The 27,472-nt window shown below is 37.2% G+C and overlaps 1 protein-coding gene across 1 annotated transcript in view; it reads right to left on the reverse strand.

Annotated features, from left to right (window-relative positions):
• The window catches only part of LOC121379081 (B9 domain-containing protein 1-like), a 41,478-nt gene that overhangs the window by 13,512 nt on the left and 494 nt on the right, over positions 1-27,472 (reverse strand). Inside the window, exons 2-4 of the mRNA XM_041507544.1 lie at positions 19,954-20,022; positions 18,628-18,739; positions 8,929-9,025 (exon numbers count right to left, since the gene is read on the reverse strand). Of these exons, the coding sequence (XP_041363478.1) occupies positions 8,929-9,025; positions 18,628-18,739; positions 19,954-20,022 (278 nt within the window). The remainder of the gene's footprint in view (positions 1-8,928; positions 9,026-18,627; positions 18,740-19,953; positions 20,023-27,472) is intronic.

Consider the following 27,472-nt stretch of genomic DNA (forward strand, 5'->3'; position numbering starts at 1 on the left):
TTCAGACGTCTGATCAACAGCATGAGGCAACGATGTGTCGAGTGTATTCGCGCCAGGGGTGGATTCACACACTATTAAACGAATGTTCTAATGTGTAAAATCCATGTTTGACAACCTTCAACTTTGACAGCATGTCATGTGACTTTCTTGTATACAGTGACGTTTATTTGTGGGTTTTTGTAAATATGGAACAATAAATAAAAAATTTGGTGTAGTTTACATCATCAATCTAATACACTCTGAAACTTATTTGGTTATAAATTTTTGACCCTTAAATTCTTTTGAGTAGTATACAAAAGAAATGCATAGGTCATGTTCATCTCTCCATCCTAACTATGTGTAAAACGACAATTAAATAATCTGAAAACACTAACAAATTATAGTTCATGTGACAAAGGCAATGCATGATTTCTTTTTAATCAAGCATCGATATACAAAATAAATGCATAGGTCATACCCTTCTCTCCATCCTAATTATGTGTAAAATGACAATTAAATAATCTGAAAACACAAACAAAATATAGTTCATGTGACAAAAGAAATGCATAGGTCATACCCATCTGTCCACTCCAACTACATGTATGTGTAAAATGACACTTCTATACGGCTTTAGATTGCACCGAAGCTGAGGCATTAAAGAAAGAAATGTTTTATTTAACAACACACTCAACACATTTTATTTACAGTTATATGGAGTCAGACATATGGTTAAGGACCACACAGATTTTGAGAGGAAACCCGCTGTCACCACTACATGGGCTACTCTTTCTGATTAGCAGCAAGGGATCTTTCATTTGCGCTTCCCACAGGCAGGATAGCACAAACCATGGCCTTTGTTGAACCAATTATGGATCACTGGTCGGTGCAAGTGGTTTACACCTACCCATTGAGCCTTGCGGAGCACTCACTCAGGGTTTGAAGTCAGTATGTGGATTAAAATCCCATGTCTCGACTGGGATCCGAACCCAGTACCTACCAGCCTGTAGACCGATGGCCTAACCACGACACCACCAAGGCCGATGTAAAATAACTATAAATGCATTTCTCAATATGCACAGCTCTTTACAGCTATTATTAACAATACTGCATTAAAAAGACCTTGGTGTACCTCGTGTAGAAAAGACAAAAAAATCTGCTGTGTTCAAATTAGTGTGATCTAAACTCAAGCCCTGGCCTATCAAAATTTACATATAAAAAAACAAAAATTTCATTAAACAGACCAGAAATTTTTTAGTTTTGTTTAGCGACACCACTAGAACACAATGATTTACAAATCATCCGCTATTGGATCTATTATATGCACCATCCTACAGACAGAATAGCACATACCACGGCCTTTGGTATACCAGTCGTGGTGCGCTGGCTGGAATGAGAAATAGCCCAATGGGCCCACCAACTGGGATCGATCCCAAACAGCCAACACATCAAGTGAGCGCTTTACCACTGGGCTACATCCCACCCCAAACAGACCAGAGTAATACTATAGACGGGTTTATTGGCCAGTGACGTCAAAGTAGTGTGCGCGGCCATGTTTATAATCACGTGATCGGTCCGCCATTAAGGGAATGAAACTCGCACAATAATAACATGTGAAGGCATTGCATCTGGGTGCATTTTCAGAATTTATTACCTTTTTAGTACATTTTGTGAAAGCAAAACCAGTATGTTGAATAGTATAACCTCATTTAAACATTGTAGATTCACATCAAAGTTGGTGGAAGTGTATTAATCATTAAAAATGTAAATAATAAAGCATGTATATAGCCCATACACACGAATATAAGAGCATAACGAATAATTTAAACTTATGCAAGCAAATATAATTTCCCTTGACACTTGTATAGCCCAATGTATTGAACATTAGAACAATATTTTAGCCTCAGCAGACGAGGGTATAAGGTGACCCCCCCCCCCCCCCACCACCACCACCACCACCACCAGCCTAAGCTCCTGTTTTGTTTGTACTTGCCTTGGTCATCACCAGTAAGTGTCAAAGGGGTTCGTTTTGTAATTAACTAGTATACAGAAAAATTTATGACTAACCAGAAGCGCATTTTCGGGGTAATTTAGTGTTGTATATTGTGTTTGATTAATTTAATTTTAAAAAAAATGTCCATGAAACAAAAGATAATTTTTAAAATATATATTATAATTATAAAATAATAACAAATAAATTAATTAATTAACTTTTTATTTTATTTATTATTATTTATTAATTAATTAATAATAAAAAATAAAAAAAAATAAAAAAAATAAAAAAAATTATTAAAAAAAAATTGACGAAATGGGTGGGGTGCGATTTTCGGTGTGGCCTGCATGCGTGTTATGTCAGTAAATTATTTATCATGTTATCACACACATTTAACACCATAATAACTCGTATGTATATAAAAAAAAATGTTTTTAAATAAACTAAAAATAAATAAGAGATAAATATTTGGTAGTGTTAACTGCGCAGCACTTCAATCCCATGTGATCACATCTGGAATATCACAGAGCTAATAATAGTAACAGCTAAAGGTTGGCATCTAAGGTCTAGATCTAAGGTCAGTATATCTTTTTTAAAATGGTACACCACGTTTTCTACAAACGTACATAATTGAAATACTTTTCTATATTTTAGGATGCATTCAGTAAAGTTTCACTTAATAACCATCAAAATTATTCACACTTGCGTGTGTTTAATTTATTCGCTATGCTTTTGTATTGGCGTGTATAGGTGCTGTATTATATATGTTTTTAATCATTCACAGATTTCCACCGATATTGATATGAATATACAATCTTTAAATGAGGTTGAATTATCCAAGAGACTGGTTTTGCTTTTGCAAAACGTTCCCAAAAAGTCATAAAACCTGAAATTGCACCCAGCTGCAATGCTGTCACATGTTATTGTTGCATAGATTTCACTCCCTTAATGGCGGCCATATGGTTACGACATCTATCGACAACGTCATAAACTGCTGGGCGACAATCGGAAAAACCCGTCTATAGTCATACGAGTCATACACAAATAATATTTTGGTAATCTCCCCCTCCCATTACATGAACTCCCTATCACATGAACCCCCCAAAAAGTCAATCTGGAAGAGTCTGGAAAAAAACCTCATTCTGGTTGGTTGTTTTCCTGATCCACTTGACATAATGCTAACACTAATTTTTTGTGTCTCTATTACAAGTTTCATGATGGATTAAACGTCTGATTCAAACCGACAGGCTGTGCTTGAAACACTGAGATATAACATCAATAACAATTATCCACACCATTCAAAACTCACAGAGCTGTAAACAGTGTATTAGCACATGCTACACAGAAAATACTACATGAGTGGCCATCAGATATAGCAGGATATGTCTTAAATGAGTCGGATAAGATAAATCGTATCTAACACACATGCATGTAGTATTCTGTGTGATACCTATCTTCAAAACACAAGTTTTATATTGTAAAAACAAAAATACTTAAAGGTTTTTTCCCCTGTTTAAACTTATTCACTGGCGTAGGAAGCGGGGGGGGCACTTTTCTGATATTTTGCTTTATATTTGCTTTATAATAGTGTAAAAGTGTGTAAATATAAAAGTGTGCCCCCCCACCCCCATTTTGGCACCTTCCTATGCCACTGTTATTCATGGTGCTAGGACTTGCACAGATAACTTATACATCTAAGGTAAAATAATGTTCAGTAGTGTTAATTTCGGTGGATGATTTCTCAATGGTGACAAGAGGAGGACTGGAAAAGATAGCTCATTTCACCCTACAGAATAACACAAGTGTTGTATTATTGCTAGCCTGACTAGACTATTAATAAAGAACCATTCCATTGTAATACTTCAGTGCCAGTCATTTGGTATGTTATGTTATATTATGAGAATGAGAAAAAAAGGTGTGGTTTATACACACAGTGGTTACCGTAAAATTCATGAATAAAGCACACCATTTTATAAAACGCACCTTGCAATTCATAGTAAAAAAAAGTAGCGGCTTATATGCCGAAAAATACGGTACTGGTGTAGCCTGTTGAAGAGAAGTGGATGGTTTGGATTTGACATGTAGGTCATCACAAATGAAAAGCCAATCAGACTTATTATAAGGAATCTCTAACATATCTGGGATATCATTGTGGGATATCATAAATCTCTCACCATATTCTTTCAAAGGGGTCACCATGCATAAAATATATTTCACACACAGCTCTGTGAAATCTACGGAACTATCCTACTGTTTTGTGAAAGTGTGTTAGTGGCATTTGAAAGCTTTTATGGATATGGGGGAGGGGGGGTTGGGTGGAGGGGGATTTTTTAAGAGACGGTCCTGAGTTTGCTGCCAAAGTATACAATTACATTAAAAAAAAACATTCTCTTGTTTAGAATATCAGTGTCTGTATATACAAAGTGTTTACGGTCATCCTAATGTGTACAGTAACCCAAAATTGATTTTACCTCCCAATACTTTTATACAGAAAAAAATAAATATATATTAGGAAGTAAAATTAAGTTTGATCTACTACGAACATTGAGGATGACCAAAACCACATTGTATATACCGGTACAGACAATGATATGCAGCAGGACCTAACTCAATCAGCAGAGTGGTTACCTTAGGTGTTGCTTGCGTCGCAGGATTGAACCACCTCAGGGTTTTTCCCCGTTCCAACCAGTGCCCAATGACTGGTATATCAAAGCCTGTGAGAAATTGCATATAAAAGATACCTTCCTGCTAATGGGAAAATGTAGCAGGTTTCCTCTAAGACTGTGTCAAAAATTACCAAATGTTTGACATTCAATAGCCGGTGATTAATACATCAATGTGCTCTAGTGGTGGTGTTAAATAAAATAAACGTTTAACTGATGTGTTAAACAGGAAAATGTAATTAATGTGTATTTTTACTTGTTAAACAGGAAAATGTAATTAATGTGTATTTTGACTTGTTAAACAGGAAAATGTAATTAATGTGTATTTTTACTTGTTAAACAGGAAAATGTAATTAATGTGTATTTTTACTTGTTAAACAGGAAAATGTGATTAATGTGTATTTTTACTTGTTTCAACAGGAAAATGTAATTAATGTGTATTTTTTCTTGTTAAACAGGAAAATGTAATTAATGTGTATTTTTACTTGTTAAACAGGAAAATGTAATTAATGTGTATTTTTACTTGTTAAACAGGAAAATGTAATTAATGTGTATTTTTTTACTTGTTAAACAGGAAAATGTAATTAATGTATATTTTTACTTGTTTTAACAGGAAAATGTAATTAATGTGTATTTTTACTTGTTAAACAGGAAAATGTAATTAATGTGTATTTTTACTTGTTAAAAAAGGCTCTATTATTTGGAAACATCTTACCAGCCTCTGTGGTGTCATCATTAAGCCATCGAACATAAGGCTGGGTTCGCAGCCGGGTACTGTCTTCCACAAAGAGCGGCAAGTTTTAATAACACAATGGGTAAGTGTAAGACCACAGTCCCTTTACATGAAATCTATCCATCGCACAATACTTTTACTACATATAAAACCGGCTTTTTTAAAGTTGTATATTTTTTGAAGTTTGTTTTGTTTTACGACACCACTAGAGCACATTGATTTATTAATCATTGGCTATTGGATGTCAAACATACGATCATTTTGACACAGTCATAGAGATGAAACCCGGTACATTTTTCCATTAGTAGCAAGGAATCTTTTATATGCACCATCTCAAAGACAGGATAGCACATACCACGGCCTTTAATATACCAGTCGTGGTGCACTGGCTACAGCGAGAAATAGCCCAATAGGCCCACCGATGGGGAGCGATCCTAGACTGACGGCGCATCAAGGGAGCATTTTACTGCTGGGATACGCCCCTGCCCTCCATATTCTTCAAAGCAAAATCCTGCTTCTACTCCTGAATTGCATTATTTTTCCTTACTCTAAGGAAATAAAACTACTTACAGATGTGTTGTTTCGTGATTATCAGATGGTGCACATACTCATGAAATGATCTCAATGTATAATAAAATAGTGATTTGCAGTGGAAATGAACTGCCATCTGATGTTTACTTAAATCTGAATCAATATTTACACGACCACTAAGACCAAAAAACCCCCACTGCTGTCATCTCATCGAAACTAAATGTATAAATTATTAGTTTGTTTATTTTGCACTCAGATATGTTGACAGATGTAATTAGGAATGGGTGAAAAACATGAAATATCATGATTCTATTTAACCATTTGAAATAATATCAAAAAGAAATTATTGTTTAGATATATACACTCACACATACAGACAAACCCACTTAATATGCTGGATTATTAGGAATATATTTTAAAAAGCTAAAAAGAATTACATGTATACTAGGTATGTGTGAAAAAACCTGAAGTAAACTTGGATAATTTTCCCATATAAAGGATACTTAGACTGACCTCAGACCAGTTCAATTTCCCACTAGTCCAAACATCCAAACAGCCGACTGGCTAACAATCATTCATAATACCTAGATTACCTCTTCACATTTTGTTCAGGGAAAATAAACATTTCTAAATGACTAAAAATTATTTATATATGCCGTCTGGCGAGCCGGTGGTTACGTGTCACGTCAGGAATTAGTCTTCGAACTGAAGAAACAAAATGTACCTGATTTTTGCGGATGCATCGCAATCTTCTGTAATAATATCCATAACGGTAAGCCAGCAATAAGTATATATTATTTTTCAATACAAATAAACCACCATAGTCAAAGTGTCAAAATAACTGTATTGTTTTGTTCATAAATTAACTCACGTACTTAAAATAATAATCAGAGTATTTTCTTAGTTAATTGGTCTTTTCTTTCCGTAGCCTGTACCTGTGGTTCCTGATTGGCAGGTGTATATCTAGACGGTCCCCAGACACCGTGTCTAGACACACTAAAAATATGTGCCTCTTTCTTAAGATCACAGGGTATTGTGTGATAACCACGCAGACACCCTTAAAATCATAATGGACATTATCAGCCGTCCTGCTTTATTACTGTAAATAATTCTGTAAAACCCTTGATTAAGTAGACTTTCCCATTTAAAACCAAAAAACTGACCAATTATGTAGTCCCACAGAAAAGAAAATTATCACTTGGGTATCATGAGTGGTCGTTTTTGCTCCAACATACCCTATCAATAGCTATAATAAAAATAAAAATTCTTTGGATTATTTAAAAGTGAAAAATACTATAACTCCATTTTGTTCTATTGATGCAAATTGAAATATATTTATTTAAATAGTTTGTTCTATCAAGTCATTTATGTTTTACAAGTCAGGTTGATGAAAGCGAAGCACCTTGTCGTGAGCGTTTGTTTACACTGTGCATACAGGAGTTGGTCGGAGCTGACTTCACTTCACCCAAGCTATAGCACCGGACGCCACAAAAACAAAACAAAATGGCTGTCCCCAGTTAGCAGGAATAATCAAGGGTTTTTATTAACATTAAAATTACGCATTTTTCATAAACATTTTTAAAGTGTCAGTATGTGTTGGTGGTCCGGATATGCACCTTTCCAACACATAAGGCTCTTACTTGAGTTGACTGTCCTTTTAACAACACCACAAGAGAACTGATTTATTAGTCATCAGCTACTTAATTTTGTAATTTTGACAGAAACGAAACCTTCTATAATTGTCCATTAATAGCAAGGGATCTTTTATATGCACCATCTCACACACATGACAGCACATACCATGGCATATGATATATCAGCCATGGTGCACTGGCTGGAACGAGAAATAGCCCAATGGGTCCACCAATGGAGATGATCCAAGACTATTCGTGCATCAGGCAAGCGTTTTACCACTGCCCTATGGAAACGTTAAATTTAATGTCGTACTCAACATACTTTTATTTACAGTTATATGGTGTCGGACATATGGTTAAGGACCACACCTATACTGAGAGGAAACCTGCTGTCACCACTTCATGGGCTACTCTTTTCGATTAGCAGCAAGGGATCTTTCATTTGCGCTTCCCACAGGCAGGATAGCACAAACCATGGCCTTTGTTCAACCAATTATGGATCACTGGTCGGTGCAAGTGGTTTACACCTACCCATTGAGCCTTGCGGAGCACTCACTCAGGGTTTGAAGTCAGTATCTGGATTAAAATACCATGTCTCGACTGGGATCCGAACCCAGTACCTACCAGCCTGTAGACCGATGGCCTAACCACGACACCACCAAGGCCGATGTAAAATAACTATAAATGCATTTCTCAATATGCACAGCTCTTTACAGCTATTATTAACAATACTGCATTAAAAAGACCTTGGTGTACCTCGTGTAGAAAAGACAAAAAAATCTGAAGCACTGGCTGGAACGAGAAATAGCCCAATGGGCCCACCAATGGAAATCAATCCCAGACTATTCATGCATCAGGCAAGTGTTTTACCACTGCGCTATGTCACACACTATTAATATTAAAAACTGAATACCACAAGCTATTCAAAGATATATGGTGCATGCTGCCCTGTTACAATATGGAATATTTTAATTTTATCAATTGTAGAATATTAATACACTGACCTCCTACCCCCCACCACACATACACACCCACACACATCCCTGATTCCAAAGACTGCCTAGACATAAACAAGTAAAACCTGAATGACACCAACTCAACTGCTCGCTCCAGCCAGTGCCCCACGACTGGTACAGGTACATCAAAGGCTGTGGTATGTGCTATCCTGTCTATGGGATAGTACATATAAACAAATCCCTTGCTGCTAATCGAAAAGAGTAGCCCATAAAGTGGCGACAGCGGGTTTCCTCCCTCAATAGCTGTGTGGTCCTTAACCATATGTCCGACGCCATATAACCGTAAATAAAATGTGATGAGTGCATCGTTATATAAACCATTTCCTTCCTTCCAACATAACTGAGCAGAGTACGACATGGGCAGGTTTACACAGACACTGACCTTCCTGGTACGATCGGTACATGACACGTTCCATACCCTCGGATTACTTCATTTCCAAACACATCCAAGCCAAAAGCTTGAATAACTAACTGAGGCCCTGAAATAAAATAAAAATATATAACAATTTCATTACAAAATAGTGATTTTCCAATGTAAATATTCACATTAAACTATGACATACAGCTGACAGGTACACTATTTAATATCTCCTGTTTTTTAAATATCATACTACATGTGCAGTGACACTCCCTTAAAAACTGACATTTTCACGGTCTCTTTTTAACAGGAAACCCCTTCAAACCGTCTCATACTTCTTCAAAAAAAAATATTTGTAAATAATTTTTGGTTTGACGTGAGGAAAAAAGTAATAGTGTTTTGGAAATAAAAGAAAAACAAACTATTTTTGTGTGCAAGTTACAAACCAGTCAGCTCAGAAATAAATAACTTGTAGTAAATTACATCATATGAAAAAAGGCGTTCCCTGTGGGACAGACTATAGACTTTACTATTACCCCCACCCCCATTCCATTTAATTACCTATAAACAACTTTTATTTTTTCCTTTCCTCTCTGATATTTATTTTGTTACCCTACATGTATATCTAAGAGTTGTTTGCTTTCCAACTCCACAACTCAGTCCTCAATCTCCAACAGCAATGATATTATAGGTTTTTGTCTTGTTACGATTCATGCCAAACACATGCAGATTTAGTCCAGCCACTTCAGGGTAAGTTTATTTATGACATTGTAGTCCAGTCAAAATAAGGTTTGACCTACATGCCAGTACTATAATTTAAATGTATTAACATATATTCTTAAAACTGTGTTCAGAGAGAAAAATCAAATTCAAGATGGCTGCCATTATAAAAAACAATGGCTACCAATATTTGTCTAAAATTGCACATACATGTATATACCACCATTGTGTATGTACTTTGTTAGTGTCTGTTTGTAAAGAGGTCTTTCCAGTCATTTACTGTTATTATGAATAAAAAGTATACTCAACAATGAAAGTTTAGCTAATGTTAAAAGAAATGGCATAACATTTATAAACTAACCTATTTTTATTAATTAGTATTCACATCTGAAATGTTTACCATTTACAAACAACATGAACTCATCAACCTTTGCCTTGACACAACAGAAGGACCTGGTTTTCTTTTAAGTTTATTCAACCGTGGCAAATTTAGACGTCATAAAAGATATTTGCTAAACTTTCGTTGTTGAGTATAGTTAGATCCATCAGATTTAGTCATACTTCTGTTTCAGTAAAAATCTAATTATTTGTGTGTTCATGAGTACAAATTCTCAAGACAGAAATAATGTTTTTGTTTGAGGACACCCCAGCACATTTTTAATTAAGAGCTGCCAATCATGCAATAGCTAGAAAAGTTTTATATTCACTTTCATGCAAAAAAGGTAACAGCCGCAGATGCGTGTGTCAAGAAAACAATTTAATACCGGTAATTAATTTCACTTTGGAAACCATCAATGTACCACAAAAAGTAATCAATAAACATTTGTGTAAAATTAAAAATGGAAAGTTCCATACAATTACTGTTTGATTACTGAAATCCATCATTAAAAAAAACTTGTATTCATTCATAAATATCAAATGAACAGGCTGTAGTTATGTAGTTTAATAAAAAAAATAATAATAATAACAAAAGAAACAACTACAGGAACGTTTTTAAAATAATGATCACTCATCCTTGTACTTTTCATTGAAAGCAAAAGACAAATTGTCCTCCAGACATGTGCTCCCTATTTCCTCTCCTGACAAGATGACATTTTTCTCTGTCAAGGAACTAAATTAACGTGTTCTTGCGAAATCAGAACAAATTCTATAACACAATTGACACATAACCTCATATTTCACTGGTCACTTTTGGCGTTAAAACCGATGATGAATGTACGCTGTCTGACAATTCCATGCATCGCCTAGCAACTGCCAAACGGATGAATCTTACAAGTTAGGGAATGTTCTTTGTCAATATTCATGCAGTATTTACGGATATTTGTTTCTTTATTCTAACCTAGCACACCACTTTTAAAGTTGCAGACCCTTCTTTTAACATTTGAAAACTGACACAAAGTTTATTTAATCTACAAACCTTTAACGCATCTAGACAGTTACCACAGAGTGAAACAAGAGTCTGTGATATTGAAATAGGGAAATACTATCAACAAATAGACTAGAGTCCATTCTCCATAACTGTTACTTCTCAGACATAAAAGTGTTTTTAGAATGAGTAAAAAATGCATTTCATGGTATTACAGACACCAGGATGAACAGAAACGAATAATCTAAACAATAACATGCAATCAATGTCTAATTGCATTTATTAAAAACAGCTCTAATAGCAAAAACAAATATCACAGTGTTTAAAAACTAGGGTCTGTCACTTTAATTGAGGCCCTTAGGTACATACAGACATTTATTTAGTACACACTCAGGCAATTATTTGTATTATCCTGTCACACACTTTCCAAACAAAGGAATAACATCGTCTTAGAACATTATAAAAGTCTGGCTATTGTCGTGCCTAAGATATGGTTCTTTCAATTAGTTATCTTCCAATGATCGATTATAATAATAATTAAAAAAAAAACATATTATTGGTTAGTTCTACAGATCTGATGATTGATTATAAAAATGCATAGTTGATTGTTGCAGAACATTATTGGTTAGTTCTACAGATCTGATGATTGATTATAAAAATGCATAGTTGATTGTTGCAGAACATTATTGGTTAGTTCTACAGATCTGATGATTGATTATAAAAATGCATAGTTGATTGTTGCAGAACATTATTGGTTAGTTCTACAGATCTGAAGATTGATTATAAAAATGCATAGTTGATTGTTGCAGAACATTATTGGTTAGTTCTACAGATCTGATGATTGATTATAAAAATGCATAGTTGATTGTTGCAGAACATTATTGAAACTGTTCCTGCAGTTTAAATGATGGCCCACCTACTATACACCCTTACTACCGGTGGTCGTTAGTTAGTGCCGTGGGTCAGACCAGCTTTATTAGCAGCAGAGGACGAGAATGATGGCCCACCTACTATACACCCTTACTACCGGTGGTCGTTAGTTAGTGCCGTGGGTCAGCTTTAAATGATGGACCACCTACTATACACCCTTACTACCGGTGGTCGTTAGTTAGTGCCGTGGGTCAGCTTTAAATGATGGACCACCTACTATACACCCTTACTACCGGTGGTCGTTAGTTAGTGCCGTGGGTCAGCTTTAAATGATGGCCCACCTACTATACACCCTTACTACCGGTGGTCGTTAGTTAGTGCCGTGGGTCAGACCAGCTTTATTAGCGGCAGAGGACAAGAATGATGGCCCACCTACTATACACCCTTACTACCGGTGGTCGTTAGTTAGTGCCGTGGGTCAGACCAGCTTTATTAGCGGCAGAGGACGAGAATGATGGACCACCTACTATACACCCTTACTACCGGTGGTCGTTAGTTAGTGCCGTGGGTCAGACCAGCTTTATTAGCGGCAGAGGACGAGAATGATGGCCCACCTACTATACACCCTTACTACCGGTGGTCGTTAGTTAGTGCCGTGGGTCAGCTTTAAATGATGGACCACCTACTATACACCCTTACTACCGGTGGTCGTTAGTTAGTGCCGTGGGTCAGCTTTAAATGATGGACCACCTACTATACACCCTTACTACCGGTGGTCGTTAGTTAGTGCCGTGGGTCAGCTTTAATTGATGGACCACCTACTATACACCCTTACTACCGGTGGTCGTTAGTTAGTGCCGTGGGTCAGACCAGCTTTATTAGCGGCAGAGGACGAGAATGATGGACCACCTACTATACACACTTACTACCGGTGGTCGTTAGTTAGTGCCGTGGGTCAGACCAGCTTTATTAGCAGCAGAGGACGAGAATGATGGACCACCTACTATACACCCTTACTACCGGTGGTCGTTAGTTAGTGCCGTGGGTCAGCTTTATTAGCAGCAGAGGACGAGAATGATGGACCACCTACTATACACCCTTACTACCGGTGGTCGTTAGTTAGTGCCGTGGGTCAGCTTTAAATGATGGACCACCTACTATACACCCTTACTACCGGTGGTCGTTAGTTAGTGCCGTGGGTCAGCTTTAAATGATGGACCACCTACTATACACCCTTACTACCGGTGGTCGTTAGTTAGTGCCGTGGGTCAGCTTTAAATGATGGACCACCTACTATACACCCTTACTACCGGTGGTCGTTAGTTAGTGCCGTGGGTCAGACCAGCTTTATTAGCAGCAGAGGACGAGAATGATGGACCACCTACTATACACCCTTACTACCGGTGGTCGTTAGTTAGTGCCGTGGGTCAGCTTTATTAGCGGCAGAGGACGAGAATGATGGACCACCTACTATACACCCTTACTACCGGTGGTCGTTAGTTAGTGCCGTGGGTCAGCTTTAAATGATGGACCACCTACTATACACCCTTACTACCGGTGGTCGTTAGTTAGTGCCGTGGGTCAGCTTTAAATGATGGGACCACCTACTATACACCCTTACTACCGGTGGTCGTTAGTTAGTGCCGTGGGTCAGCTTTATTAGCGGCAGAGGACGAGAATGATGGACCACCTACTATACACCCTTACTACCGGTGGTCGTTAGTTAGTGCCGTGGGTCAGCTTTAAATGATGGACCACCTACTATACACCCTTACTACCGGTGGTCGTTAGTTAGTGCCGTGGGTCAGACCAGCTTTATTAGCGGCAGAGGACGAGAATGATGGACCACCTACTATACACCCTTACTACCGGTGGTCGTTAGTTAGTGCCGTGGGTCAGCTTTAAATGATGGACCACCTACTATACACCCTTACTACCGGTGGTCGTTAGTTAGTGCCGTGGGTCAGCTTTAAATGATGGACCACCTACTATACACCCTTACTACCGGTGGTCGTTAGTTAGTGCCGTGGGTCAGCTTTAAATGATGGACCACCTACTATACACCCTTACTACCGGTGGTCGTTAGTTAGTGTCGTGGGTCAGACCAGCTTTATTAGCGGCAGAGGACGAGAATGATGGACCACCTACTATACACCCTTATTACCGGTGGTCGTTAGTTAGTGCCGTGGGTCAGACCAGCTTTATTAGCAGCAGAGGACGAGAATGATGGACCACCTACTATACACCCTTACTACCGGTGGTCGTTAGTTAGTGCCGTGGGTCAGACCAGCTTTATTAGCGGCAGAGGACGAGAATGATGGACCACCTACTATACACCCTTACTACCGGTGGTCGTTAGTTAGTTCCGTGGGTCAGCTTCAAATGATGGACCACCTACTATACACCCTTACTACCGGTGGTCGTTAGTTAGTGCCGTGGGTCAGACCAGCTTTATTAGCGGCAGAGGACGAGAATGATGGACCACCTACTATACACCCTTACTACCGGTGGTCGTTAGTTAGTGCCGTGGGTCAGACCAGCTTTATTAGCAGCAGAGGACGAGAATGATGGACCACCTACTATACACCCTTACTACCGGTGGTCGTTAGTTAGTGCCGTGGGTCAGACCAGCTTTATTAGCGGCAGAGGACGAGAATGATGGACCACCTACTATACACCCTTACTACCGGTGGTCGTTAGTTAGTGCCGTGGGTCAGACCAGCTTTATTAGCAGCAGAGGACGAGAATGATGGACCACCTACTATACACCCTTACTACCGGTGGTCGTTAGTTAGTGCCGTGGGTCAGACCAGCTTTATTAGCGGCAGAGGACGAGAATGATGGACCACCTACTATACACCCTTACTACCGGTGGTCGTTAGTTAGTGCCGTGGGTCAGACCAGCTTTATTAGCAGCAGAGGACGAGAATGATGGACCACCTACTATACACCCTTACTACCGGTGGTCGTTAGTTAGTGCCGTGGGTCAGACCACCTACTATACACCCTTACTACCGCGTTAGTTAGTGCAGACCAGCTTTATTAGCAGCAGAGGACGAGTTAGTGCCGTGGGTCATGATGGACCACCTACTATACACCCTTACTACCGGTGGTCGTTAGTTAGTGCCGTGGGTCAGACCAGCTTTATTAGCAGCAGAGGACGAGAATGATGGACCACCTACTATACACCCTTACTACCGGTGGTCGTTAGTTAGTGCCGTGGGTCAGACCAGCTTTATTAGCGGCAGAGGACGAGAATGATGGACCACCTACTATACACCCTTACTACCGGTGGTCGTTAGTTAGTGCCGTGGGTCAGCTTTAAATGATGGACCACCTACTATACACCCTTACTACCGGTGGTCGTTAGTTAGTGCCGTGGGTCAGACCAGCTTTATTAGCGGCAGAGGACGAGAATGATGGACCACCTACTATACACCCTTACTACCGGTGGTCGTTAGTTAGTGCCGTGGGTCAGACCAGCTTTATTAGCAGCAGAGGACGAGAATGATGGACCACCTACTATACACCCTTACTACCGGTGGTCGTTAGTTAGTGCCGTGGGTCAGACCAGCTTTATTAGCAGCAGAGGACGAGAATGATGGACCACCTACTATACACCCTTACTACCGGTGGTCGTTAGTTAGTGCCGTGGGTCAGACCAGCTTTATTAGCAGCAGAGGACGAGAATGATGGACCACCTACTATACACCCTTACTACCGGTGGTCGTTAGTTAGTGCCATGGGTCAGACCAGCTTTATTAGCGGCAGAGGACGAGAATGATGGACCACCTACTATACACCCTTACTACCGGTGGTCGTTAGTTAGTGCCGTGGGTCAGACCAGCTTTATTAGCAGCAGAGGATGAGAATGATGACCTACCTACTATACACCCTTACTACCGGTGGTCGTTAGTTAGTGCCGTGGGTCAGCTTTAAATGATGGACCACCTACTATACACCCTTACTACCGGTGGTCGTTAGTTAGTGCCGTGGGTCAGCTTTAAATGATGGACCACCTACTATACACCCTTACTACCGGTGGTCGTTAGTTAGTGCCGTGGGTCAGACCAGCTTTATTAGCAGCAGAGGACGAGGATGATGGACCACCTACTATACACCCTTACTACCGGTGGTCGTTAGTTAGTGCCGTGGGTCAGCTTTAAATGATGGACCACCTACTATACACCCTTACTACCGGTGGTCGTTAGTTAGTGCTGTGGGTCAGACCAGCTTTATTAGCGGCAGAGGACGAGAATGATGGCCCACCTACTATACACCCTTACTACCGGTGGTCGTTAGTTAGTGCCGTGGGTCAGCTTTAAATGATGGACCACCTACTATACACCCTTACTACCGGTGGTCGTTAGTTAGTGCCGTGGGTCAGCTTTATTAGCAGCAGAGGACGAGAATGATGGACCACCTACTATACACCCTTACTACCGGTGGTCGTTAGTTAGTGCCGTGGGTCAGCTTTAAATGATGGACCACCTACTATACACCCTTACTACCGGTGGTCGTTAGTTAGTGCCGTGTGTCAGCTTTAAATGATGGACCACCTACTATACACCCTTACTACCGGTGGTCGTTAGTTAGTGCCGTGGGTCAGCTTTATTAACGGCAGAGGACGAGAATGATGGACCACCTACTATACACCCTTACTACCGGTTGTCATTAATTAGTGCCGTGGGTCAGCTTTATTAGCGGCAGAGGACGAGAATGATGGACCACCTACTATACACCCTTACTACCGGTTGTCGTTAATTAGTGCCGTGGGTCAGCTTTATTAGCGGCAGAGGACGAGGATGCCACGTGGGTGCAGGGAAGTATACAAAGACTTCACCCGTTGAGGAAGATGAGACAGGTAGGCGATGGTGTGGACAGCTCAGAAGACAAAGTCAGAGGAAACTGACAGAAAGGGTGGAAACAGATTGAAATCGTGGGAGAAATTGGAAAGTTTTTTTATATTAAGATAATGAGAATGATAGGCAGAGGGTGATAGATGAGAAAGATGAATGAATGTGTGAGCCAGCTTTGATGGGATTTGAACCACTGTCGTTAGCTTGATTGTCCAGCAGCTTATTTGGATGGATTAGAACGTTTACTAAAACTGCAAAAGAGAGCTGCAAGGTTGATATTAGATGTAGATCCTATTACTCCATCTGCCCCACTATTTAAACAGTTAAAATGGATGACAATGGAAATACGAATCCACCATCACAAATGTTTACAAATTTATAAATGTCTATGCAATGAAGCCCTAAACTATCTTTCAAACGTATTAATATATGTTGGAGAAAACAATCCCCACAACCTTCAAAATGGAGAGGATAGAAATCTATTAATTCCAAAATCTAAAATGTCTTTATTTAAACATGCTTTCAGTTACTCTGGACCAGTACTTTGGAATCAATTACCTAAAGCTATCTGATCATCGCAAAATACTGCTGTTTTTAAATATAGACTCAAGAAATATTTTCTAAAATAATATCATTTGTACATATGTTTATTGCCATATATGTATTTTCTAATTGTTCATAAATGTATGTATTGTAATTCTGTATTGTTTGTACCTGAGGGCCTCAGGGAAGATTAGCTTTTGCGAACTGTGTTACCCTCACTAAATTTATTATTATTATTATTATTATTATTATTATTATTATTATTATCCACTAGACCACAGAGCTCACTGTTATATGATGGACTTGGTGTAAATATGCTGGGGCTGGGGTTGGTTTCCATGCAAACATAAAGAAAACATACACTGAATAGGTAAAATCAGCAATTTGTAGGGTCTAACTTGGTGAAATAGACAATACAGGTCATAAGTCTAGTAATTCAAGTAAATATAATTTCTAATTGATTGTATAACAATTTGTGTCAATGGCATAGTCTGAGAATCACATATGCTGATATCGATGAAAAAACATAATTTAGCCCCATTCTTCTGGAGTTATCCCTCTGGAGTTTTGAAATAAAAAAAACAGCACGGGTTCTTTCATATGCATTTTCTCTTAGACAAGACAGTACATACCACAGCCTTTCAGGAACCAGTTGTGAGGCACTGGTTAGAAGGGCAAAAACAACTGTGTCCTGTAACCCCCTGCACCTTAGATGAGTCTCTATCACATAATCATCCCGCACCCTCCAAATTTACCACTTCACAAAATATTTATTGAGGTCACTGATCATATTTGCCATCGGTTTACAACTTACCAGTACACTGAACAAATGTAAAAAATGGGCTTACCACTTCGTAATAAATTGACCGAGTTTGTCACTTTTTTATATAAACTGAACTATACAAATACCGGTACTGGGATTCATTTATGGAGAAAAGAAGAATTTCTTTAACAGTATGAGGTCAGTTGGTGAATGTTTGTATTTTGGGACAGCTTGCAGTGGGGGGGAATTATTTTGGGGTAACATAATAAGAATTCTGAATGAAATCTAACAAAAAGAAAACAAAAGTTTTCTCCATTTTTAGTCTTAGAGAGGAAACCTGCTACATTTTTAGTAGTATGGGATCTTTTATATTCACCATCCTACAGACAAGATAGCACATGCTACAGCCTACCACAAAACGGTTTGGTTTAAGAAAACAATTTAAAAATTTAAAATTTATTTATGGTGTAAAATTTGTGATTAATCTAGTTCCATTTAATAAATAAATAAATAAATAAACATGCAGCTTATGATAAATGGAGCTATATGTATAGCTACATGTGCATGTAAACACAAACACTGATATTGAGACAAAAACTTACATCCATATGGATTTGTGCTTTTAAATGTGATATCCAATGGGAAGTTGTAAACAAATATCTGCTTTTGATCACGGCTCTTCTTGCTTATCTGAGTCATGCCATTTTCAATTCCCTGGAAGTAACAACAAAAATATCTCATTATATTGAATGACTAAGGACAAAGTCTGGAAAGAATGAGTCTACATACAAAGAACAGTGTAAGTTAGAAAGGAAATAACACACTCAACACATTTTATTTATGGTTATATGGGATCAGACATATGGTTAAGGACCACACAGATATTGAGAGAGGAAACCTGCTGTCGCCACTTCATGGGCTACTTTTTTCAATTAGCAGCAAGGGATCTTTTATATGCACCATCCCATAGACAGGACAGTATATGCCACGGCCTTTGTTATACCAGTTGTGAAGCACTGGCTTGAACGAAAAATAGTCCAATGGGTACAGTGTAGGAAAAAGGTATTTATTCTGGGTGTGTGTGGATGTATGGATGGGTGGCCACTGGGTGGGTGGGTTTTGGACGGATGGATGGGTGGGTATGGATGAATGGATGGATGGATGGATGGATGGATGGATGAAAGAATGGATGATAGATGGATAGAAGGAAGGAAGGATGAAAGAATGGATGATAGATGGATAGAAGGAAGGAAGGAAGGATGGATGGATAAATAGATGGATGAATAGATGGAAGAATGAATAAACATACACTGTCATCATTTGTTTAAAACAAGGAATAAATGTAGTTAAGTTCAGGCTCAATAATAAAAAAATTAATCTTATTCTAAATGTTCAATCTCAAGTTTGAAAGATGACAGGTGCAAGATAAGGTCACGTCATTTCACATAAGCTATATTTAGATCAAAAATTAATCTTTCCATGGTCAACAAACATTCGTATGCTCAGAAATAAATAACCCATGAAATCTAGTAACGTTATTTTTTTAATCACCATCAATCAACTTCTGTGGGTTGAAAAAAAAAACACTTTAAAACTTCAGTTTCCAACTCACAAACCATTGTACAATTATCAATCACATCTGAAGTTAAGGAAACGTTCCATGTCAAAAAGGAAATTTGTTCAGATCACAATGACCCTACGTCATTGTTGCACCAGTGCTAATGCATACACATCTATGGATTAAAAAAAATTTCCGACAATTCACATTTTCTATTTCGGTACTTAATCAACGACTTAATCAACGACAAAAACTCTATACCGGCTGAGTTGTCAGAATTTCAAAGTCAGGTTTTAAATCAAGGAAACAAGCCCAGATTGTAAATGACTATAACAAATCTCTTCAGTCAAGTATTAAATTAATAACTTACAGATGTAATCATCCAGTCGAGCCCTTGCACAAAGCTGTATTTCAGGAAAATGTCGTCAAATTCTGGAAACTGAAATCAGACAAAAATAAAAGCTGTTCAACCAATACATAGTTATCAGCATAAAATATCTTCAGCTGCTAGTATTACAACTTTTTATAACAGATAACTTTACACATTACTTACAACATTTTGCGTAAATATCAAATTCATCAAATCCAAAGTGTTTCAGATTTCTCTGAGGTTTGTACTACTAGTTGCACAAAATTAATTTTATGCAAAACAGAAAACGTACATACCTTGAAAAATAGTCAACGTCTAGCATAATTTTTATTTTTTTCAGTAAAATATTACAAGTAAGTGTCTTAGACAAAAAATATTCTGTCCATAAAGGATGTGGTTCTTATGGTTTGAAAATCGATAGTGAGCAATAAACAGCTTTCCTGAAATTATGTGGGTGAGCAATTGATCTCAGTGTCATTTTCACAGTAATTTTGAAAAACATAAATTAGCAATATCCGCGGGTGATGGGGCAAGCAGTTTTTCAACTATGTGGAAAACATTTTGCACAAGAATATGCAAAAATGAGCAGTTGCTCGCATCAAGCCACGAGGACTGAGGTTGACATTGTGTTTATATCAAAATGACAAAAGTTAAAAGTATGTTTTGTTTAACAACACCACTAGAGCACATTGATTTACTAATCATCGGCTATTGGATGTCAAATATTTGGTAATTTTAAGATACTGTCTTAGAGAGGAAACCTGCTAAATTTTTCCATTTGTGGCAAGGGATTTTTTATGTGCACCATCTCAGACAGGATAACACAAACCGACAACTGGGTTACGTCATGCCCTCAAACTGATGAATAAACTGTCTTAAATTATACTTCACTTAGTAATGAAGTATCCACTCTCCATAACAATGCTTTATAATCTTTGGATGTGTGGGGGTGGTAACAATACAGTGTTATTTATTTAGTTTAGTGTTGTTTTTGCACGGTTCTGTAGTATACCATAAACAGGATTTAAAGGTTTGGAATGGACTCAAAAAAGTAGGTATCTTCTTTTTTTTCTGTCTCTCTCTTTGTTAAACCATTTTCCCTACTATGAGTTAAGATATAATGCTACTACAAACATCAATTTTTTTTTTTATCTATTACATACACCAAAATGCATGTCAGAATAGGACAACTATATGGAATGTCTAAATATTCCGTTATTCAAGTAAGAAATAACATAAAAGAATCCGATAAACATTATCAGCCAGTAGTAGGTAAAAGCAACAAGCTGTGTACTTCAGGTTTAGGTCACGTCAGAGGCGTTTACGTGCACATTCAGAGCAAGCTGTTGTAGCACACACCTGTCATGACTTAAGCCGGCTCCTCCATCCAGAACAGGAAAGGGTTTAGGGAATGGGTGGGAGAGGGGATCGCCCAAGCTGGAATGTGCAAGGGAGCACAAGCAGCCCGACCAGGGTCGGTAGTGGGGGGGGGGGGGGGGGGGGGGGGGGGGTTTGGTGCTATTGAATTTGCAAATGACCCGTAGGATTAGGTCCAAAATGAAATAGGTTGTGTAATTTCGTGAGGTAATTTTGATGCATAATTTGGAACAGTTCATCAAAATTAAATTGGAGTTATTTGACTGATTTGACTTAGTTGGCCGTAATTTAGCTCACTTCCAGTTTCTAGTCCAGTGGCTCTTACAGTCGGTGAGCACAAGAAGAATTCGGGCAAGGGTCAAAAGGGGTCAGTACAAAATCAGACGTCGCCATTTACTGGGAGCTATCACTCCAGCTCCCCATCACTCCCCTGAGACTAGTTCAAGGCCAGTAACTTTTACCTCCCCTTAGCATTTAAATTTATATTGTATCAATATATCTTAAATGGCTCCCCATATTCTAAGTTAAGGGAGCAATTAATCATACCCCTCAATTTTTTTCACGGCAATGTCTGCAAAATTCTAGTAATGAAAGACTTGTTAGCTCATGATATCAAGGGCCTAATTTACAAAGCTCTCTTATTTCATTTAATTTTAACTTATTTTCATGCTTGTATCCAATTAAGGTTCAAGCACGCTGTCCTGCGCAGTGGGTTAGTTGTTAGTTGGTCAGTGAGAGTGAAAAGGGTGTAGTGGCCTTACACCTACCAATTGAACCCGTAAGAACTCGCTCTGGGTTTGAGCAAGTAGTGGGCTATGAACCCTGTACCTACCAGCCTGTAGTCTGATGGCTTAACCACTGCGCCACTGAGGCCGGTAAGCTCTCTTAAGCAACATCACATCATTCTAATTCCTTGCAAGTCTTTTTGTATTGCACTGCAAGATCTCAATGTCAACAGTTTAGTATGGGTATGGGAACTCTTTTTACATGCCAATATCCAAAAATAGGTTCAGGCACGCCCATCCTGGATTTGACCTCTGACATCACCAGACAGTTTAGTGAATTAGGCCCCTGGGCCTGTGTTAATAAAACTCTTAGAGTCTAGACTCATATCTCTAATAGGGGGGACGTAGCCCAGTGGTAAAGTACTTGCCTTATGTGCGGTCAGTCTAGGATTGATCCCCATCGATGGCCCATTGGGCTATTTCTCATTCCAGCCAGTACACCACAACTGGTATAACAAAAGCCATGGTATGTACTATCCTGTCTGTGGGATGGTGCATTTAAAAGATGCCTTGCTACTAATGGAAAAATGTAGCAGGTTTCCTCTCTAAGACTATATGTCAGAATTACCAAGTGTTTGACATCCAGCAGCTGATGATTAGTAAATCAATGTGCTCTAGTGGTGTCGTTAAACAAAACACACTTTAACTTTCATATTTTCGATGACATCACACCCACATAATTTGTATGGCATTGCCATGGTTTAAGTCTCAGACTCTATTATGAGACCGGCCTCGGTGGCGTCATGGCAGGCCATCGGTCTACAGGCTGGTAGGTACTGGGTTCGGATCCCAGTCGAGGCATGGGATTTTTAATCCAGATACCAACTCCAAACCCTGAGTGAGTGCTCCGCAAGGCTCAATGGGTAGGTGTAAACCACTTGCACCGACTAGTGATCCATAACTGGTTCAACAAAGGCCATGGTTTGTGCTATCCTGCCTGTGGGAAGCGCAAATAAAAGATCCCTTGCTGCCAATCGGAAGAGTAGCCCATGTAGTGGCGACAGCGGGTTTCCTCTCAAAATCTGTGTGGTCCTGAACCATATGTCTGACGCCATATAACCGTAAATAAAATGTGTTGAGTGCGTCGTTAAATAAAACACTTCTTTCTTTCTTTCTATTATGAGATGTCATGCTGGGGTGTTGTCAAGCATCTGTTCTGTTCTATTGTATCACAGAAGTCTAAACTATAAGTTTTATATAAGTATCAGGCCAGGTCTGCAAGATCAGAACCTAAAATTTTAAAACTAAACTTAACTTCCATTCATTATTGCTCATTTACTCTTAAACATAAATATTAATAAATGTATCTTTAAAAGATTTAATACAATTTAATGTCAATTTATTCCTCAATTCCACTTCATAATATGCTACCAAAAAGTTCAGATATAACCCAAAAAATGCAGTTTGCTCTTTGAGTTTTGCCTAATAAATCAATACTGGTCTTGGTTTTCTCAGTTTGAGCTTACATGAGTTACTTAACTAGAGGATTACATTAATTATTAACAGTAGTCGAATTACATCTAATACATAATTATATCGAAAAAGGATTATCAAAGTATAATAATGGTAGCTTCACACCAACACTATTTATTGATTTTTGTTTTGAAATGTAAAGATTATACTTTGAAAAATATGCCCATAAAAATCCAGGGCTTCTGGAATGTTTATAAAATCCACTAGCCATGGGATCAGTGATTTAAAACATTTACTAGCCACAATTAAAAATCCACTAGCCATGGGATCAGTGATTTAAAACATTTACTAGCCACAATTAAAAATCCACCAGCCATGGGATCAGTGATTTAAAACATTTACTAGCCACAATTAAAAATCCACTAGCCATGGGATCAGTGATTTAAAACATTTACTAGCCACAATTAAAAATCCACTAGCCATGGGATCAGTGATTTAAAACATTTACTAGCCACAATTAAAAATTCACTAGCCATGGGATCAGTGATTTAAAACATTTACTAGCCACAATTAAAAATCCACTAGCCATGGGATCAGTGATTTAAAACATTTACTAGCCATGATTAAAAACCCACTAGCCATGGGATCAGTGATTTAAAACATTTACTAGCCATGATTAAAAATTCACTAGCCATGGGATCAGTGATTTAAAACATTTACTAGCCACAATTAAAAATCCACTAGCCATGGGATCAGTGATTTAAAACATTTACTAGCCATGATTAAAAATCCACTAGCCATGGGATCAGTGATTTAAAACATTTACTAGCCACAATTAAAAATTCACTAGCCATGGGATCAGTGATTTAAAACATTTACTAGCCACAATTAAAAATTCACTAGCCATGGGATCAGTGATTTAAAACATTTACTAGCCACAATTAAAAATCCACTAGCCATGGGATCAGTGATTTAAAACATTTACTAGCCACAATTAAAAATTCACTAGCTCTACTGTACTTAAAGTTAATACAATTTTACTAAATAATAGTAATAATCAGATATGTCACCTAAAGAGGGAGATAGAGCTTAAAAACACTAACATTTGGGGGTTGGGGTGGGGGCAGGATGTTCATACATGTATTTACAAAATAGACTTAACTGCAACATTTGACCAAAAACAAATCACTAGCCATCGGGCATGGCATTAGTAATTATTTACTAGCCCAACATTGAATATCACTAGCCATGGGAGTGGGGCTACCACAATCTAGAAGCTCTAAAAATTACAACCAAGTACTTACATTGGCTAGCAGATGTACATGTAACTAGCTAAATATAGCTCTGGGTAAGCAGAAACTTTTGACAAATTATCTAAACAAAAAATAATAATAAAAGCCACAATTATTTTCCGATATAATATTTGCCAATTTTCTTAAAATTTGCAATTGGCAAATTTGATGAGCGACAGAACTATATGTAGTCATGCTAATTCTAAGAAAACTGGTTACGCTTGTGACATCATATCCGTTGCATGCATTTTCCACTCAGATGTCATTAATATTATAACTAATTAGTTTGGTTTTAGCAATTAAAATAAAATCCATCCACTAAAAAATTAACACTCTAGCCTTGACGCCTAAACAAACAACGATCAGAATTTGGACAAGCGAAACCAACACTACAAAAGTAATAACGTACGAAAAACATGATCTTGATCTACTCAATATAAATTTAGGCGTACACGGTACCTTTTGCCATCTCGAAGTAATACAAAATATTTCAGCAATTTTAATTAATATAGTTTACTCATGACTGCTTAAAACAAAACTCTTAAATAATTTATCCTTAATATAATAATAATAATTTTTTTAAAGCTTACTTTATAAGTAAATTATTATATACCAATTAAGAAATATATGTACCAAATTACCATACCAAAATTAATACAAATAAAACAAATTATATCCATATAATAAAAATAATTTATATTAAATAAAAAATTCATACAACCTATTTTTTGATACAACCTAAATCCGTTTTCACAACAGCTATATGCGTTTTCCTTTACTGGTTTCATTCCTTTCCTTTTATTGCCAATTATTTTATTTTTTTTAATTTAAAAATTTAAACACATTTTTAGTCAAAGGTTTGTAAATCAGAATCATCAACGACATATTTTACAAAAAAAAAAAAAAAAATCACCATCCCCTTGGATTTTCAACTTCGATGTTCCTTTAAACTCCACGTGTAGACGGTATTAAGTGACATATACTGTTTGTCATTCTATCCCGTGTGAATGAACGGCAATTTTAAACTATTATTATTACATGTATTATCATCGTTGTATATAATGTTTGTCATTGTATCCCGTGTTTATATGTTTAACAGATTTTTAATGTATTTTCTTTTAATACACTTTATATACATCGTTAACATTGAAAGAATGAACATTATATATTGAAAATTATGTAGTACATGACACTATATACTGTTCATCATCTATCCCGTATGAATGAAAGTAAATTATATATAATTTGTAATGTCATCGTCCTATATACTGTTCATCATCTATCCCGTATGAATGAAAGTAAATTATATATAATTTGTAATGTCATCATCCTATATACTGTTCGTCATTCTATCCCGTCTTTATATGTTTTACATATTTTTAATACTACTTTTATTTATTTTCCCCACAAAAAAATATCTAAACCCCTTTTTTATATAATAGTCCCCAAAATAAAACCCTTTTTAGACACTTGATAACATTTAAAGAGAGAAAGTTATATATGGCAAAATATGTAGTGAATGACACTATATACTGTTCATCATTCTATCCCGTGTGAATGAAAGTAAATTGCAATAAATGATTAGTGTCCACGTTTCATATAAAGAGTTAACTCTTGATAGAATGAAAATGTTAAATGCCACTCAATATATGGAAAATTATGTAGTGAGTGGCACTATATACTTTTCGTCATTCTATCCCGTGTGAATGAAAGTAAATTGCAATAACTTATTACTGTCGACGTCTCTTATAATGAGATAACTCTTGATAGACGTCTCTTATAATGAGATAACTCTTGATAGAATGAAAATGTTAAATCCCACTCAATATATGGAAAATTATGTAGTGAGTTACACTGTATACTATTCGTTATTCTATCCCGTGTGAATGAACGTAAAATATTGAAAAAATTGTAATGTCATCGTCCTATATACTGTTCATCATTTTATCCCGTGTTTATATTTTTAACACAATTTTAATGCTATTTTTATTTCTTTTCCCAAAAAAAATATCTAAACCCCCTTTTTTATATAATAGTCCCCAAAATAAAACCCTTTTAAGACACTTGATAATATTGAAAGAAATAAACTTATATACTGAAAAATATGTAGTAAATGACACTATATACTGTTCGTCATTCTATCCCGTGTTGATATGTTTCACATAATTTTAATGCTATTTTAATTTCTTTTCCCCAAAAAAATATCTAAACCCCTTTTTTAATGTAATATTCCCCAAAATAAAACCCTTTTAAGACACTTGATAACACTGAAAGAAACAAAGTTATATATGGTAAAATATGTAGTGAATGACACTGTATACTGTTTAACAATTTTAATGATATTTTTATTTCTTTTCCCCCAAAAAATATCTAAACCCCTTTTTTTATATAATAGTCCCCAAAATAAAACCCTTTTAAGACACTTGATAACATCGAAAGAAACAAAGTTATATATGGCAAAATATGTAGTGAATGACACTATACTGTTCGTGATTCTATCCCGTGTTCATATGTTTAACATAAATTTAATGCTATTTACAATAAATTATTACTGTCGACTTCTCTTATAAAGAGATAACTCTTGATAGACATCTCTTATAAAGAGATAACTCTTGATAAAATGAAAGGTTAAACCAATCGATAAATGGAAAT

Source organism: Gigantopelta aegis, chromosome 8, assembly GCF_016097555.1.
Source record: "Gigantopelta aegis isolate Gae_Host chromosome 8, Gae_host_genome, whole genome shotgun sequence".
NCBI lineage: Eukaryota > Metazoa > Mollusca > Gastropoda > Neomphalida > Peltospiridae > Gigantopelta > Gigantopelta aegis.